Source organism: Ascaphus truei, chromosome 4, assembly GCF_040206685.1.
Source record: "Ascaphus truei isolate aAscTru1 chromosome 4, aAscTru1.hap1, whole genome shotgun sequence".
NCBI lineage: Eukaryota > Metazoa > Chordata > Amphibia > Anura > Ascaphidae > Ascaphus > Ascaphus truei.
In genome coordinates, this window is record NC_134486.1 from 328176277 (window position 1) to 328196351 (window position 20075).

A 20075-nucleotide genomic window follows, 5' to 3' on the forward strand; every position below is an offset into this window, starting at 1 on the left:
GTTGCCGTGACTATAAGCGTAGCCTGAAGAATATGAAATATATTTTGGATTATAATGTGGGGTGTAAACTTGAAATACATTTTTATTTTAAAAAATCCAATAAAAGTTATTATTGCTTTTTGTGATTTGCGTTTATACAGCGTTGATTAATATATATATATATATATATATATATATGAAAAAAGAAACATACAGCGCAATCACATAGGGATATCTAACCAATTATTACCACATATAGATATAGTAGGGGGTATTTAACCCTTACAATCTACCTGTCCCTGTCTCTGTCTGCTGCCAATTAGGTCTACAGCTCCATAAGCTTGTAAAGGAAAGATACCAGAAGAATGACCTAGGTGCACAGGGAGACAAAAGAGAGATAAAAACACAGGGTAGTATGTCTTAGAAGTGTACAGCATGTTGAATTAATTCAGGCGTTTTATCCACCCTGGGATCTGGAACTCTGTCAGTATATTAGGAACGTCTTTGAATCTGTGTCCTTGGATCCTATGACACTTCTTTTCAGCCAAGTCTCCTCGGTACTTGCGAGAATTTAGAGTCCTAGTAGTTTGTTTCCACACACGGCGTGTGTCACTGCCACAGCTCTCCAGCATTCAGCAACCGGTTCCTCCGTCCTCTATGCTCCTCCGGTACCTCCGTCAGACGTGGTGACGTCACTGAGCTTTCGCGTGAGCACTGCACTCCCACGTGGGGCGTCACTTATGCCAAGATCAATAGTATACCAAAAATAGTTTAAAAAAATGTTTAAAAAACGTTTAAAAAAACATGTAGCTCTTAACACTACCATCCACTAATGTGCCACTAAACACTGTATAGTCCACGCCCTACGCGTTTCTCCTTGTGGCTTCCACCCCTGACGAAGCCGCAAGGAGAAACGCATAGGGCGTGGACTATACAGGAGAGCTGTGGCAGTGACACACGCCGTGTGTGGAAAGAAAATACTAGGACTTTAAAGTCTCGCAAGTACCGAGGAGACTTGGCTGAAAAGAAGTGTCGTAGGATCCAAGGACACAGATTCAAAGACGTTCCTAATATACTGACAGAGTTCTAGATCCCAGGGTGGATAAAACGCCTGAATTAATTCAACACGCTGTGAGAGCATATCTTACCATTTATTGGTTAAACTTCTAAGACATACTACCCTATGTTTTTTTCTCTCTTTTGTCTCCCCGTGCGCCTAGGTCATTCTTCTGATATATATATATATATATATATATATATATATATTTTTATTTTTTTTTGACGACCTGGCAGAAGTAATTATCAATGTAATACCTGCAGCAATTAATTTATTTTTCCCCATTTGAGATTTGATAATGTTTTACTGGAGTTTTTTGTTTTCCTTCCTCTGGAGATCAATATACTCTAACTGGATAGGAATCTGTTGTCTAAATTTAGCAAAGGTTTCATATTGAAGGATGTCTTTTTTCAACCTCATCTACTATGTAACTGCGAAAAAGAAATACAATTATTAAAAAATGTTGCTGTGAATTTGCGCATGTATTCTGGCATCGGAATGACAAGTTTGTCATCTGAAAAGCAACATAATGTTTGACAACATTTCTTTTGATAAATGTTAGGAGGAAATTTACCAGTCATCCGGCTGCAAAACTAGGGCAAACCAGTGCAGAACAATTGCACCAAATTCATCAAAGACATCCCTGGCTTTCAATTGAATTAATCCTATTTCTATTGCTGCTGGTAAACTTTCATAAATAGACCCCTAGGTTTATTAAAGGACTACAATAAAAAATAACAGCATTCTGCACAGATCATACCGATATACATATTTCAAAATCTACAGTACATTCGCCTGTCACTTGTTCACTTTGTGTACTTCTTATAGGTTATCCAATCTATAGTCACAAGCACAGGATACCTATAAAAGTTGTATAGCATTCAAGCAAAGATGCTCAGAGAAATACTGGAAAAAAAATAAATACATTGCATGGTTTATATATGACTGTTTATATGGCCGTTTCCACACCATGCATGCAAGAGTATATTTAACTAGTCTGAGTGACTGTTTGAAGCAGATGAGCAAAGCATTAAACTATTCTATTGTACATTTCTGCCCAATTCAACAACGCACAGTAAAATAAGGAGTTGAATGAAGGACCCCACATTTACAGCTGATGGTGTTCTAATAGGGTCTGACAAAAATAATTGCTCACAGAATTTAGGTAAAACAGTGGATGTTTGCCTATATTGCTGAATATTATGTTCCATTTCAGGTAAAAGCTGAATAAACCAACATGATGGTTCTGAACCATACACAAGATATTTTTATTATTATTATTAACAAATGATGTTTCGTTTAGGGTGATCTCTTGTTCTCTAATCATTCCCGTGTCTTTGTAGTTGCTAAACAGGACAAAGGCACACAACAGGCCTTCATTAACCCATAAACACTGGAGGAAAAACAGAACATTCACAGTAGATTCTGCATAAAGGAATACATCAACGAAAGTGAAATATGACAAGCTGGAGTGGGTCTTGTGAAACAACAAACGTGACAGGATTAGAGATGGAATCATGACCTGGCAGACAATACACGGTATATCTCAAGTCATACTTTGGCCCCAAATGTATTTTAAAAAAAAAGTTTACTTTTCACCCTGACCACACACTTTCAATGTTAGAGATACACCTATTTACTGTACATTATTTTGGTGTCTTTAAATAAGCAGTCCCTCCACAACTAGCGCGCATTGTTTCCAATAGGAAGAGCCGTACTTTCTTATGACTTAGAATACATTGGTTCATAAAGTAATCACCAGGAAAGTACCAGTGCAAAACATTAGCTTATTCATCGACCCATAACCTGATGCGGGAGGCAGCTGTTTTGATGTCACCCACATTTTCCTGATCCGAGCATCTTCCAGAGACACGAAAACAAGGTTTTCCATTTTAAGAGATCCCCAGTTCAGGTAACATACATAACAATACCTTGTATCTCAACTGTACTTGCGGCAGCATTGAAAATCCACAGAACTATATTCTGAGGTATGATCCTATGACTAAAGCAATATGTATTATACATTCTGTGATATTTGTGGTTTTGTTTTGTTACTAAATAATTTTTTTTTAGTGTTTCATTGTTAAATTATAAATGTTTAATATAATAGGAAAACAAATTGTGTATGAGGTTTCATTTCAGTGCAACGAACATACAGATGCAGTGTTATCTAAGTTTGTTTTGGGGGCAAGGAAACTGCAGCTGATCGGAGCCTGACCGCAGCGTCACCATGTCCAAAAGCCCAGCACTCTGGCTGCCCCAAGAAATTAACACAGTGGGGTCCCTGCGTCAATCCTACCGGTCGCCACCAGTCTGGAAGAGCTGCACAGAGAGAAGCGGTCCCTCTCTCTGCACAGCTCTTAAAGCCGGACATGCTGTTTTTATTATTCTTAGTACATAGAATTGAAGAACCGGGTGCTGAGCCACATTCAGCGGTCCTGGCGCCCCCTGCTTCCCGAGGCACAGGTCTCTGTATTGGGTGCTGGTATCTCCTGCAAGTTTAAATGACCCTCTGAGCTGGGCCGTGAGAGTGCTTGGCTGCGATCACGGCCGCACTTGGGCTGTGGTCTACCCGCTACATGCGAGATGCAGGGGGAACTTGTATCGCTCCACATCTGTATTGTGTTAAGCACTTAAAACAATCTATTAGTAATAAGGGATGCATGCACAGTATAGCTTTCTTTGGACGGTTATAAAATGTGAGTATTTTTGTTAATGTTTGCGCAATGTTTACAAGGAAAAAGAATAACAGTAATTATTCAAGGATGCGATTTGATATAATTTAATTTAAATATTGAAAAAGTAATAAGTATCATTCTTTTCTTATTTTGTTATAAAAAGTCCCTCTGTTCAATATAAAAATGCATAGTATTTAAAATACATTGTATTTTATATTTTAATATGGTGCGAAAACAAAATGTAGGTAATTGCATTTTATATTCTGCTGCAGTTACATTAAGCTTATCTCACCAATTGAAAAGCTAGGATAAGAGATTTAAATTCAGTCATTTTAATGTTACGATCTTAAAAAATACAGTGCCACTTGCTTGTATGGAATATCTTTACCCCCATTTCAAGAGCTGCAGTGCAAATAAAGGCCTGTACTCAAAATGCTGGTAAATGGCATCAATTCATTATAATGTACTGTATATAGCAAATGCCAATTTAAAGCATTTGCAACATTTGACTGCTTAAAAAAGATAGCAAATGTTTTATCTGCAAAATGAAAGGAATTGGGATGCAGTTATTTGGTGCATATTTAAATACACTGTGTGTGGAATAAGCCATCACTATTTATATTGTGCTACTCATTTCAGTCCATTGGCCATCATGCAATAATATATAGCAGGTTATATGTCTCCCATTTGTGCAGAACTACAATTGTTTTTTAAATGCTAAGTAGGCGTTGGGGACAAGTTTTTTTTAGCACACATACTATCATGTGTGAAATAATACATCAATTTATATTGTGGTACTCATGTTAAAAGTTGCAATCGTGCCAAAAAAATAATTAAATAAAGTTAGTTAAAAGCTGTAAATGTATGGCTCGATTCACTAAACAATTACATTGCTAATATGGAGCTAATATTGTGTTTGTTTATTGATTCAGCTCCAAAAGACTAATTTTTTAATTTTAATATTATGTTATCCTAATCATGGGTTTCAGTCAATTAAGAGCGTTACCGAAATAGCATCATATCTAAAACTTAAATACTTATTACATTTTATCTACATGACAAAAAGTAGAATATAAATCCAGTGACAAATGAAATGGCATTTACACACTTTGACATACAGTATATATGTTTCACATGGCACCTTGAACCTACCAAAAATGGTTCTACATTGGGTGCAGATAATGACATACAGTACATATTTACATAATGTATTGTATAAGTGCAAAGCAGCACCACAGTTTGAGTCCCAGCCAGACAGTCTTGTGGTACTTTGGGGATAGAGGGATTATTCAGATGTATAAAATCCTTATTCAGCACCGCCATTTCTAAAAAAATAAAAAATAAAAATACAGTGATAAATACAGGACTCTACATTTCCTCAGGGTTAAAAAAAAAAAAGAGTCTGAATACTTTTAAATTAAACTTAAATCGAACTGCTACTTTGAAATTTTGTATTTTTCTTTAGTCAACAATATGCCTCAATTTTTTTTAATCAATTGCATGAAAAAAACATTTTTGGCCCTAAATTCTGGATTTTCTATTTGGCTTCCTCTTTTTGCTTAAGGTCAGTTTCTACATTTTTTACAGGAGATGTAGTCAGATCGACAGTGTTAGGAGTAACGGGTGATAAACTGCACAAGCAATCCTTGCTACCCTCCTCGGAAGACAAAACGATTACAATTTCTTTAATATCACACTTCCTGTCGAGACGTTCAGGTTCCTGTCCACTTTGATCATCTTCTGGGCCCGGGGAAATGGTTTCATCACTGGCAGGATTCAAGGCTGTTTCCTCAGACTTCAAGATATCATTTTCAGCTATCAATTTCCCATGATCGTTGCATTTTGTTTCATTGACAGAGCTAACTTCAGATGCCGCTGGTCTGGTCAATTCTTCCTTCTTGGTAGTTCCTGCTGCTTGTTCTCCCGTAGACTGACCCTTTGGGCTTTCAGGTGCACGCAAGCACTTGGCATCCCTTGATTTTTTTTCTATGTGGGGATGTTTTTTATGAGACGCAGTAGGAGGCGTTGTCTTTTTAACGGCTTTGGTGTCCTCGGCCTTTTGTATTTTTGATGGACCCCAAATAAAGTGCTCAACAGGTTCATAATGACGATGGGCAAAACGCAAGAGTTTCCTCCTTTCCCTTCTGTCTCTGATAGTGTACACAAAATACTCTAGCGCACTTTGTTTCATGTTTGGGATTGTGTTTTCAACAAGAGACTCCTCAAGAAAGATTTTCACCAGCGGAGATTTGAAGTGCTCGTAGCCAAGTTCCCCAAGACTTTTCAATATGCGAGTAATTCTTAAATAGTTGTGCTGAGATCTGCAAAACAAACAACAAAAACCCCACATGTAAATGGCATGACAACTCCCAGGAAATACAGCGAGTATTTAGGAATAAGTTATTACGTTATTTGGGAATCACTAATAAAGTGCATGTTTCGCAGTCATATTTATATGCTGTGAATATTCACGTGATTTTATTTTCTGCTTGAAAGCTCGGCTGTACATTACTCAATGCTGTCAATTCCTGTAGTTACAGTATGAAGTGTTAAGAAGATGGAATCTAGAGGGAGAGAAGCGTTTTATTAAAATAAAGAGGCATCTGCAACCTGCAGCGAACCTTTAAAATAACCCACTGAATTCAGTTTAACATTTTTAACCCGTTGTCTGCCTTTTTCACTGACTGCTCCACACCTCTGGAATGCCCTTCCCCTCAGTACCCGACTAGCACCCTCTATCTCTGACCTTCAACACATACTTGTCTGACTTTTTGAGACTCGAAAACTGGATTTCCCAAAACAAACTGTTTTTAAACATAGACAAGACTGTAACAATGGTATTTGGGACCAAGACTAAATTTTTAAAGCTTCCAGCGACTGAGCTCCTGATTAGAACCAACGCTAACACCACCCTAACCCCTGTCACTAGTTTTAACTACCTGGGCTTATGGTTTGACTCCCACTTAACATTCGGGATGCACATTGATACCCTGACAACCAAGACCTGTGCCAAACTAGGGGTACTTTACAGGAACAAACCCTCCCTAAGTCTCCTGGTCAGAAAGCGTATCGCACAGCAGATGCTAATGCCACTTATTGACTATGGAGACATAGTATATGGCTCGGCACCTCAAACCCACCTTAGCAAACTTGACACCCTCTACAATTCAATTTGTCGGTTTGTTCTCCAATGCAACTACAACACACATCACTGCGAAATGCTCAAAGAACTAGATTGGTCACTACTCGAGTCTAGGCGCAAAGTTCACCTTTCCTGTCTTGCCTTTAAATTCTTTATGGGCAAGCTACCCAGCTATCTGAACAAGCTCCTCACCCCTACCACCTGCAGCACCTATCACCTGCGATCAGACTCCAAAAGACTGTTCATATTCCCAAGGCTCAATAAAGTATCCGGCCGCTCCTCCTCCTCTTACCGTGCACCCCAAAACTGGAACAACCTACCAGAGACTCTCACATCCACCACCAGTTTAAGTTCTTTCAAATCTAAGGCTGTCTCACATTTTAATCTGGTCTGTAACTGTCTCATACGCCCATAATATATATTTTCTTTAACTGTGCATGCAATGTCTTGTACTGTATATAATGTATACCCTGTTCATTTATGTAACTGTATTTGTAACCATGTATTATTTGTCTTAACTCTGTGCCCAGGACATACTTGAAAACGAGAGGTAACTCTCAATGTATTACTTCCTGGTAAAATATTTTATAAATAAATAAATCCACCTTTAAGACCCACCTTAAGACACACTTGCTTAAAGAAGCATATGAATAGCACTGTGGATATTCTGAACACATGATACATAAAGCTTGGCCCCCTGCAGACGCACTTACCAGAACTCCCTCCTACTGTCTCTGTACGTTCTCCCTACCTACCAATTATACTGTAAGCTCCTCGGGGCAGGGACTCCTCTTCCTTAATGTTACTTTTATGTCTAAATCACTTATTCCCATGATCTGTTATTTATATTATCTGTTATTTATTTGATTACCACATGTATTACTACTGTGAAGTGCTATGTACATTAATGGCGCTATATAAATAAAGACATACAATACAATAAAGTCTGCAAATTGTTATCCTTTTTTTTTAAACTAGTATAATTTTTTTTAAAATATTGTTTACTCCGGAAAAAACTCCAAAGTTTATACTTTAAAAAAAAAAAATGTAAATATTTTTTCCAGCCAATAGTAACGTATGCAAAGAAATTAGATCTTTCATGTATTTCTCCCGTTCACAGACATACCTTCTATATAACTGTTTGAGTGTGAATTGTTTATCCCTTCCTCTATGGCCCTACAACAGCTCTTGCTTTCATAGCCAAACAGCAGACTTCCTGCGCAGACTTTTCACCAATAAATCATGAAACCAAAGTTCAGCGTTGCAGTACCGGACGAGCAGTAAATCGTTGATGCTTTTCTATTTCAATTTTATTTAATTACTTTTGATCCCTGCAGAGCTACACTGAAGAGATCAGAAGCAATTAAATAAGTGAAGGCTAGAGATAAAAAAAATAAAAACAACATAAAGCAGCCTTAACATTTGTAATGCACTAATATTAATGCAATCTTACATTTGGCAAATCCATTGCTTGCAAACATCCTATTGTTAGGTATGATGCAACCCCAGAGGATATCCGAAATATCGCGAGGAGACACCCTTTTTTCACTGATGAAGCAACAAAAATCCTAATTCACTAATCTTGTCCCACCTTAACCACTGCAACTTTCTCCTACAGATGTAGCAAGACTTCCTGTTCTGGGAGCTGCAATTCTCACTGCCGGGAGGATTAACTCGTTGGTTCCATGCTTCCGGATGTGACCCCACAGCGTTAGTCCTTTTGGGCCATCTGCAGGGAGAGAATACCAATACTCCCCTTTCAGATGAGGTGTGCAGCCATCTGCAGCCGTGTGCCAGTCTCTCTGGAAAGTGTTACGTGTCCAGTCCACTTGAATGATTTAGATTACCAAACATGGCCATATAGCCTCCCCTTCATTATGTGGAGCATCCACGTCATCCAGGAGGAAGGTAACACAGCCCTGCATCTTAGCTGCACTGAGGGGACACGGCTCCCGATGGCCACGCAGCGCATCTGAAATGTGAATATCGGTATTCTCTCTCCCATCAAGCAAAGGATTAACGAGGTGGGGGGTCTCATTCAGAAGCATTGACCACCGCAGTGTTAATCCTTCAGGGCCGCAAACCTCGCTGTCCTTGTGGACGCGGTTTTCTGGGGCCACAAGGACAGTAAGTGTTGCAACATCTGTAGCTGTCATTCCCCTTGTCCGCCTGTCCCAACTTCAATCCATCCAAAACTCATCTACCTCACGCACTGCTCCACTTCAGTTGTGCTACTATGCAAATCCCTACACCGGCTTCCCATATCCTCTAGAATCTAATTGATAACCCTAGTTCTGACTTACAAAGCACGCAACAACGTTACCCCCTCTTACATCACAGCCAACTTCCCCAAATATAATCTCTAAACACCCTCTATGTTCTGTTCATGACATCTGCCTTTCCCTATTGCTTCTTACCTCCTCTTAATCTCGCCTGCAAGACTTCTCACGTGCTTCACCCTCTCTCTGGAATTCCCTACTACGTATCACCAGACTCTCCCCTCAGTTTGTAGACATTTAAAAACTGACCTTTTCAAGGAAGCCTACCTGGCATACCCCCAACAGCCCCTCCCCACCTCCAACCTTATTGGGACCTGCTGTGCAGCTTGACCAAACCACGTTAATGTTTCAACATTGCCCTAATTCCCTCTAGATTGTAAGATCACACAAGCAGGGCCCTAATTACCTTCTGTATCTGTTTGAGCTTGTTTGTCCTTATTTGGTATGCAACTCTGTTTATGTAATATACATAACTCTGTATCTCCCATTGTACCACGCTTTGGAATATGTTTGCATTTTACAAAAAAAAAGATAATAATAATAATAATAATGTGACAATAACTATAATAATAGCTAGGACAATTTATATAGCTGAAAAAGGTGGATGTGTTTGGGCAACAAAGAAAATAGGTATGGCGTTGTATAGTCACAATTTTGTAAGTATGGCGTTTTATAGTCACATAATAGGACAATTTATATAGCTGAAAAAAGTGGATGTGTTTGGGCAACAAAGAAAATAGGTATGGCGTTGTATAGTCACAATTTTGAAAGACAATTAATAAGTAGTTCCAGTGTGGTCGCATGTAAAATAATTACTTCTTGTTCAGCTGGTATTCTCCCCCTAAATAAAAATATGAACCACATACAACATCCAATGTTTCCTCCTTATTAAAATCAATATATTGCAATATAAAATAGTGATGCCTGCATGTTTTACCTGTCAAAGGAACACGGAAAAAAAAACTAAAATGTTGTAGCCCAAAAACTAATAGCAAAAGCTGCAGTTCTCTATTGACCACCTCCAGTACCCTCTTAAATACAGACACCTCTACTTTAGAGAAAAACTATTCGGTTGGGTAATATTGTGGGCAACTTTTTGGGGCACTGTGTGGTCACCATATACTGTACGACGATAAGTATGGTTTGACCCGGCAGGAGACTGTGTTACAGCATTTAAGTGTAATCCAACCAACACCACCCATGTAAGTCGGACTGGTGCTCACATGGTCACACATGCACCATTTCTTACGTTTAAATGATTGTGTCTTTAACAAGAACATGGAACTGTGGTTGTATATAGATATGTGTGGAGAAAAACAGTACTGTACAACGTTTAGATTCAGGGAAACATTAAGGCACAGGTTTACCATATGGCACTGAATAAAATGATTTATGGTCCATTCAAAAGAAGGCTCAAAAGAAATAAAATAATAATTTAGATGGCCCGAAAGAGGTGTTATGATTTAGCACCGCTTAGCAAATATGGCCCTAAATGCTGTGTTAAATACCTAACAAAGCACCAGAGTGGAGCTGAAAACAATGTCTGGATGAGGCAGTCAAAAGAAGGCATAATTCCTACATAATCATTTGTTTTATTGGGGCCAGTGTGAATAAGAAGGTCTGTGATCAGAGAAGCATGAAGTGAAAGATGGGTTTCCAATCAACATACTCATTCAAATGCTGAAATCTCTCTTGCCAGTTTGCAGCCCTTGAAATTTTTCGACTCTTGTCCGTCAATTGTAACCCAAAGAAAGCCAACATTATCTTGTACGCCAAAAGGAATCTTTTCATTGCTTCCTTTGTCTTTTTGAATTCCTTTCAAACAAAAGAGAAAAGGAAAGGGTAGGGGAAAGTAGAATTGCTGCACGGAAAAAGACAGTCATTCAAAGCATAAATAATATGAACAGACCCACAAAATAATAAAATATTTGAATTTCTGCAATGCACCCAGTTGCTGTATCATGCAAATAGTTACCTAAATGTAAAAAAAAACAAAAAAAAAACGCATTTAGTATATAATATAGGTGTATATGTATGTGTGTATATATATATATATATATATATATATATATATATATATATATATATATATATATATATATACCTGTTAGCCATTAAGTCCAGCCTCACACTGATGATACCCATCAAGGTTGAAACATGTATGTGAGTAGGTCTAATGGCTTTGCATCTCATCCCAGCCTCTGTTTAAAAGCTGTGTTTAAAACAGCATGCAGTGGCTTGAGGATTGGCTTGTGTAATACGAGCTTGAGACAAAAGGTGGCACTGAGTGCTCATTTGCATGTCATTTCCCAGAATCCCTTGCTGCAGTGGAAGTGCTGTATGCTGGGTGACAATGGGGAAAGACAGGGTTGCAGACCTGTCTAAGACATGCAAATGAACATACAGTAATATTTACAGTTGCTATATATATATATATATATATATATATATATATATATATATATATATATATATATATATGTATATATATGTATATATATGTATCTTAGTTATTTGATCACCAGCTAGCATTTATTATATTTTCTAGTGAGTCATAGCCTGTCATTTTTTGGAGCTGCCATTTGTGTGTTTATGTTTTTAAGTTAGTGTTCATTGCTGTTCTAATAATAAAATCTTGTTCATTTTCTGTACTGACGGAGCATCCAGTTCTTTTCACATCAGTTTAATTTGATTATTTTTGTGTGGTATATTTTAGAGTGCTATTTAGGGGATTGTCTTAGTTCTCTTTTGTGTGTTTTATATTACTTTTCATCCCCCAGCACCAACAGTTTACCTTTATTATTTTATTCCTGATTCTCTTTTGGGTTTACTGTTGATACCCAATTAATCAGTGATATTTAGGTTCTGGTTTAGACACTTATTTTTAGTGTGAGCAACATCCCCTTTTTGTGTGTTTGGTATATATATATATATATATATATATATATATATATATATATATATATACATATACACAGGTATATATATATGTATAATAGAGGACTGCGCTATTGTGTGAATTGCCAGAAATTAATCGTATAACTAAATGTTAAATAAATATAAATTAATAAAAATGTAATTGATAAAATATATGATTAAAAAATGGATATATACCAAAAATGCATATAAATCAATGTCTAATAAACAAACAATTCAAAAATAAAAATAAAATACGTGGTGCTGTGAACCTTCATTTGTCTGCTCAATGCAGATAGTCCTATAGAGTCCAAACCAATATGTCCAGTATTTGGGGAGTAAATGTAGCACTAACAGGAAAAACAGGCAGCTTCTTTAAAAGGGTACAACGACCTCCCTCTCCACCTGCATAGAAAAATAGAAGAAAAAGAAGCGCCAAATCCTAGTGCATTACTGTGCAAAATCGATATATTTAATTCCCAAAAATCTCAATAAAATGAACTCACAAACATAGAACAAATAAAAGCATGTTATGAGATATACTCATGCTCCTAGGACCAGGAAACACTGCTTTGCTGCGGAGATCATCTGCGGAGTGCCTATGACGTTAGTTCCTGCAGGCGGTGAACAACAAAGGCAGCATTGGATCCAGTGGTGTCACGGACTCATCTCCGCAGCAAAGCAGTGTTTCCTGGTCCTAGGAGCATGAGTATATCTCATAACATGCTTTTATTTGTTCTATGTTTGTGAGTTCATTTTATTGAGATTTTTGGGAATTAAATATATCGATTTTGCACAGTAATGCACTAGGATTTGGCGCTTCTTTTTCTGTGGCTAACGAAATGCTTTTATTTGTGCGAGCTTTCGAGATACACTGATCTCTTCTTCCGGCGATGTTACAATGAATGAAGCAAGCAAAGGGTATACTAAAAACAGTGTCTCTTGGAATGTTATCTGTGCTTGTCATTCCCCCGATGTGGATATATATATATAGGCACGTCCCTGAGGAAGGTCACGTTGAGTGTACCGAAACGTTGGAGGTGGTGCCATGTTACTTTGATTACATCTGCATTGGAATCACTAAGACTGTGTGCTGTCTCGTTTTTTCCGGACTCCAATCTGGTAAATTCTAATTTTACATGTGCATATGGGGCAAGCATCAGCATTTTATCTATGTTTACAGTGTGCCAACTGAGATGATTTTTTCATATATATATATACACATATATATATATATATATATATATATATATATATATATATATATATATACACACATACACACACACGGCTCAACAAATGCACTCAACCACGGAGAGTTGATTTTAGCAGCTGGCGATGTGGCGGGCGGTGACAGAAGGAGGATTGAAGAGCGGAGCAGCACCGGAGGAAGACAGCTAGGAAGAGAGGACAGAGGACCACCATGTCAGCAGAGCAGGCCATCAGAGGCGTTAAGACGGCGGAAGCAGGAGAAGAGCATTGGCACATGTGAGCAGCACAGGAGAATAAACTGGGAAGAGCTGCGCTGTGTCAGCGGCAGACACCGGAAGTTAGTAAAGACTTCCGGGTCGGGCGGCTGGTGTGCGTTCCTCCCCGGTTGTTCTCCTGTGCTGCTCACATGGTGCCAATGCTCTTCTCCTGCTGCTGCCGCCCATCGTGTAACGCCTCTGCTGTCCTGATCCGCTGTCTTCCTCCAATGCCGCTCCGCTCGTCTTCAGTCCTCCTCTTCTGCCACCGGCCGCCCACCGTCTTCGGTCTCTGCTGCAGTGCTCCACTGCGTTGCGTGCATACTGCTTCCAATTGTCAGATTTAGTCATTTATTTGTCCTCTAGAGCAGCTGCTCCCCCTCCCTGCTTGTTGCCCCCCAGTGCTCACGCTCCCCTTACCTCTGTTCCCAGCGTCAAATGACGCCACGGAATCATGCAATGTCACGTGACCCCACAGCGTCATTTGACGCCACGTTGCCACGATGATGCGTCAACACAGCCATCTGAATCTCGGTAAATTGAGGTTGCAGAGGCCTCACGTGATCTCCCGGCACTTAAATGCTGTGGGGAAGAGCGCGGGGCCTCTGCAACCGCCGCGCACCCTAGAAAAATCCTGGGTGGGCGCACCCCCCCAGTTTGCACACCCCTGCTCTAGGGGAGCAGATGTGGAGTTCCCCACCCTTTTATTCTTTCTCCCCTGTTTTTAGTGTCATTATTAATAAATGGTTATATTTTCATCGGTAACCCGAGTGCTCCCCCTAGGCAATGTTCCACTCACGGTCTGGCAATATTTCCCTGAAAGCTTACTTATTTGGTGCATTATTTGCCCATTGAAGCTCAGCAAAACATTTAGCAGGGAATCAAACTTGGTTAATAATAATGTTTTTAAATGTACAATTGGCGAATGCATTGACCGTTTTGCCCAGCTCCACAGCTTAAAAAAAAACCTGCCCTTGGGTCACAATAAATGGTCTCCTCAGGTCATTCATTCGATATATTATTTTTCTGCAGAATCGCTCCTCCATAGATGTGTGTTTTACCTCAATTTCATAGGAGGTCAGTTCTTTAGCGTAGAAATTCAAGCCTTGTTCTCTTAGAGGAAAAAGCCTGTAAAAAGAAGAATGCATTATTATGGTTCCGATGCATACATTATACACTCCTTTTAGGGGAATAAAAAGTGGTGCAATTCCAGGGTATGTAAAAATATTGGAATGGAAAGGAGAAAATATCCAGGCACACGGTCTTCTCATTCACACTCATTATACTGATTCATACTGAATGAGAAGACTGTGTGCCTGGATATCTTCTCCTTTCCATGTGAACTTATTGGGGTCTTGCATGACTTTCATCTTATCTCCGTGAGCACCGGCAGTCGATACATTTTTTCAAACAGATGAGACGTGTGCCAGTAATCCACCCTGAATGAGTAAAAATATTGAAATTAATATTATTATTTCATTGAATCCTCTGGAGCAATGCTTTTGCCCCAGAATTGCACCACTTTTGCCTTCATACATAAGGGTCATACTGTATATGTTATTAGTATATAGTTATAGCTTACCAATACTTACCACTGTATGTAGGTGTGATTATGTTCCAGTTTATCATAGTCACCCTTCCATTTATTTAAGATTTCTTCAATATAAACACCTAGTCAAAGACCAACAACAAAAAAAACTTTGAAAATCCACGACGACTGATATGTTTAAATGAATACAAACTAACGTTGAAGCACATTATATTGCAATTAACTATTAAGGTCATTCAATTATGTAAGTATGTATGTATGTATGTGTCTTTATTTGTAGAACGCCACCCATGTACATACAGGTAGTGCTTTACAGCAGTAATACATTTGACAAAATATTAGAAAATGGGACTAGGCGCTTCACACATAAAAGTAAACATTAGGAAAATGGAGCCCATGCCCCTAAGAGCTTACAATCTAGATGGTAAGTAGGGAGAAAGTCCAGAGATTGTAGAAGGGTGTTCTGGTGAGTGCATATGCAAGGGGTCATTGTAAATGCATATGAGATTTATAGTACAAAAAGGGAGGTTCCCAAATACTTAAATAAAGGAGGTGGTTTTTTTTAAAGATGGGCCTTAAAAGGTGGAGAGCGATGGTGCTAGTCTGATATTGAGGGGAAAGGCATTCCAGGGGTATTGGGCAGTAAGTGAGAACGGTTTTAGGTGGGAGAGGGTTTTAGATACAAAATAGGGAGTAGACAGAAGACATTATTGAGCAGAATGCAAGCAGTTGTATCGCAAGAATAGGGCTGTGATATAAGGAGGCAGAGTGTATAGCCTTAAAAAGAGAGAAGAAGAATTTTGTAGGTAAGATGGGATTTAATACAGTAGGAAGCCAGAAGAGGGATTTCAGCAGGAGAGGATCTGAGACAGATTTAGGAGATAGTGAAGTGATTCTTGCAGCAACGCTTAGGATAGATTGTAAGGGAGACAGGTCACAATAGTCAAGATGTGAGAGAATGAGTTTTAATAGTAGCGCGACCGAGAAAAAAGGCATATCTTTGCAATCTTACGGAGAAATAAAACGCCAGCTACGGCGTGAAACGCGGCTGAGATTTCTTTTTTACTTGTGTTGGCTTGATGCTACATTAAAACTCATTTTCTATTTTGGATCCAGTGCCTCCAGTTCTCTTGTTTTGCTGTGCTCCTTCTATTTGTGTTAGTTTCTACAGTACCTATTCTGCTCAGTGGGATGCACGCCCGGATGGTTGTACCGATTACCCTTGATACAATAGGTCTCTGAGTACTGCAATTCATTGAAATGTTTAAGTGCACTCACCTACCTAACCTAGGGCTTGAGGCAAGATTTGAACTTATCCTTGGTGCTGCCTAGGGTGGTCTCTTCCTTGCCTGCCCTATTTCTGGTCTGGGTTCCAAGCGGCACAGACATTACCCACAGAGTCTTATCATCCATTTTACAAAAGGGTTATATAGTCTCTTTTTCCATATCGACAACTAAGATTTTCTATAGCACCATTATTTGGAGATTTGTTCTCTCTAAATTTTTCTTTAGCTACATTGTGAATGTAAGAGGGACGTGAGGGAGTATGTGAGGGAAAACCAAATTTGACACATGCAGCGTGCTAGTGGTACTGGGTGTATGAGCCAGGCTTGGGTGATAGCACGAAGAGCTCCATCTTCAATATGTCAAGTTTGAATCGGCAGAGGCCCATCCACGATGATATAGCGGAGAGACATGCATAGACTTTGGTCTGGACAGCAGGTGTGGTCAGGGGTTGAAAAGAAAATGTGTTTGTTGTCAACATAGAGGTGATAATTGAACCCAAAACATGTGATAAGGTCACCTAGAGAGAGTGTGCATAGAGAAAAGAGAAGAGGTCCCAGGACAGACCACAACGTGAGAAGGGGCCACGGATATTACAGGGGACACAGGTCAAGGGGACAGTGGCCGGCATTTGTCACCATATTCAGACCCTCGGAGACCAAGTTCAGGGCTGGGGGAACTGGCAGAATGGGGCGGGACTCATCTCAAAGTTTCGTTCTGGTGGACATGCAGTGTCCTCCCTAGCAAAAGCAGCGACAGTGTACCGAGTCCCAACCTGGTTGACAACCGGATAGGTCATCCGTAATAGGGCATTTAACTGTCCTCGCACTTGAGCGGTAACAGTCACAGCCGAAGACTTGGCAAGGCACCCCAGGTTTCAGGTGGCGGAAGGTATAACCTTTTCATGCTCCTGCTTCCGCGCCCTGACGCAAAAAGAAATCCTCCGTGGTGGTACTCACCTGGACAGCAGGGGCGGTCGCAGGATCCATCTACCCGGACAAATGTTCTGAGTCTATTTCCTTTGGCAGCGCTGGGGAAATCACAGGATTCAGAGTAGTAGAAGTAGTACTGGCCGTTACCACTAGCGCAGATCCCTCCGTGCTGATCACCTCGTCCGTCTGCTCTGCGGAGGCAGCCATATAGGCCATAGCTTGATCTCGGGCCTCACTGATATCTCTGTACCACAGCGATGACTGGTGCATTCCTCATGGGACATCCAACCAGTTGGGGTCGCATCACAAATCAATACTCCCTGATGGATTTCGGGGCTCGAGATGGACGATAGGGCTTCTACCTCGGTAGCGGTGAAGGCCTTGTCCGGCTCCTCGGGGATGGACGCACCCTCACCGTCCTTCCGATGTCTCGTGGATCCAGCAGCGGAACATACCTCATTCGCAGAGCCAAGCCCCAGGGACGTGGTGTGCATAAAGGGACCGTGACTGTCCAGGCAACGGCCCGCCTCCTCCAAGGTGCAGATCGGAGCAGGAACCAGCTGGGGAGCAGGAAGGCTAAAGACTTCGCACACCAGCCGGTGTGGAATCAGGTAAGCCTGTCGATGTTATTTCCCACTCCGCAGGGCTGGAGAGGATGCTTCCATCAGCTCCCTGAGAGCCCATTCCAGAGTCCATACACCTTGAGCCAACACCCCATACGATCGACCGGGGCTGGGCAAATCACGGCTCAGGGTCAGTTAGTCTTGTCGGTAGCCCTCAGATGGCTGTCCAGCCATATCCATCAAGACTCATGAGTCCAGCGAGACCAAGCAGCTCCCCTGAAAATCAGTGGAGTCTTGGGGTTTCCATTACAGCTCGCTTGGGGTGGAGATCCTTGGGACACCGCACATGCACCATTTTCTTAGCACATTGTTCTGCCATACACACTGCAGCTCCCTTCGGTGGGGGGTCCGTTCCTCAAGATCCCATAGAGCCCCCTGGGACACCGCACATGAGGAGATATAGTCTGGAGTGGAGGGGGTCCATGTCATAGCTTCATTCACGGGGAGTCCGGTCTTTAAGATACCCTAGAGCCCCCTTTGGACACTACACACATGGGCCCCCTTAGTTTATATCCCATTCTCTCGCTGCAAAAGCCTGCCCTGATGGTATATCAGCAGCACCTCTAAGTGTAGCACTCGATGCCAAACTCAAGGTCATTAATAAACAAGTTAAAAAGCAGGGGTCCCAGTACGATCCCCGAGGTACTCCACTGACGACCTTAGCCCAACTTGAATAAGTTCAATTTACGACAACTCTCTGTTATCTATCCTTCAACCAGTTTTCAATCCGGGTACTGTATAAATATTTTTACTGATTCCAATTTGCTTTATTTTGTACATTAACTTTGTGTGATACAATATCAAAAGCCTTTGCAAAATCTAAGTAGACCACATTAACTGCATTAACCTGGTTTAAATTCCTACTTACCTCCTCAAAGAAACCAATAAAGTTAGTTTGGTATGATCTATCCTTGATAAAGCCTTGCTGACCATTAGCAATTTTGTTTTTCGTTCCTGAATATTGTCCTGTACTAAACCCTCTAGTAGCTTCCCCACTATTGATGTTAGGCTTACAGGTCTGAAATTCCCCGGTTGTGATCTAGCTCCCCTTTTTAAATGTAGGCACCACGTCTGCTTTACGCCAATCCTGTGGTACTGGGCCTGTGGAAATGGAGTCCTTGAATATTAAATGTAATGGTTTGACTATTACTGAACTTCGCTCTTTAAGAACTCTTGGATGCATGCCATTGGGGCTAGGTGTCTTATTTACTTTCATTCTATCAAGCCGCCTATGACCTACTTCCTCAGGTAATCAATTGTTCGTTAATAAAGAAGTTGTGGCTTCCTCCTGCGGCACTACTATTGCAATTGATTCTTCCCTTGTAAATACTTGACCCTACCTGTCCTTCTAACTATCGACCTGTCTCTCTCCTGCCTTTTGCCTCCAAACTCCTTGAACGTCTTGTATTCTCTCGATTGCTACACTTTCTCAACACCTATTCTCTTCTAGACCCTCTACATATCAGTCGTCATGGCTTCTGCTCACTCTACTGAAACAGCCCTCACTAAAATAACCGACGACCTCCATGCTGCCAAAGACAGAGGTCATTACACTCTGCTCATATTACTCGACCTCTCTGCAGCATTTGACACCGTGGACCACCCTCTTCTCCTCCACATTCTCCATACTCTTGGTATTCGGAACAAAGCTCTATCCTGGATCTCCTCTTACCTCTCCCATCGTACTTTCAGTGTCTCTTTTGCCAACACCTCCTCCTCTATCGATCTCTCTGGGGGGGTACCCCAGGGCTCTGTGCTGGGACCCCTTCTCTTCTCTCTTTACACACTCTCTCTAGGTGACCTAATCACATATTTTGGGTTTAAATATCACCTCTATGCTGACAACACACAAATTTACCTTTCAACCCCTGACCTTACACCTGCTATACAGACCAAAGTTTCTGAATGTCTGTCTGGAATATCATCCTGGATGGCCATCCGTCGACTGAAACTTAACATGGCAAAAACAGAGCTCCTTATACTTCCTCCCAAACCTGGCCCTACTACCTCCTTCCACATTACTGTTGGAAATACGATCATTCACCCAGTAGCCTAAGCACGCTGCCTAGGGGTCACACTCGATTCCTCTCACATTCTCCTCTCATTCAAAAAGTTTCTAAAACTTGTCGCTTTTTCCTCCGCAATATCACAAAGATACGCCCGTTCCTCT

The 20075-nt window shown here is 40.6% G+C and overlaps 1 protein-coding gene across 2 annotated transcripts in view; it reads right to left on the reverse strand.

Moving 5' to 3' along the window:
* Positions 1-1179: 1179 nt before the first annotated feature.
* The window catches only part of OGFRL1 (opioid growth factor receptor like 1), a 72029-nt gene continuing 53133 nt past the window's right edge, over positions 1180-20075 (reverse strand). For both annotated transcript variants that reach the window (XM_075598063.1, XM_075598062.1), the window contains exons 4-7: positions 15110-15188; positions 14579-14645; positions 10805-10950; positions 1180-6035 (exon numbers count right to left, since the gene is read on the reverse strand). In XM_075598063.1, coding sequence (XP_075454178.1) covers positions 5252-6035; positions 10805-10950; positions 14579-14645; positions 15110-15188 — 1076 coding nt within the window. In that variant the 3' untranslated portion in view covers positions 1180-5251. The remainder of the gene's footprint in view (positions 6036-10804; positions 10951-14578; positions 14646-15109; positions 15189-20075) is intronic.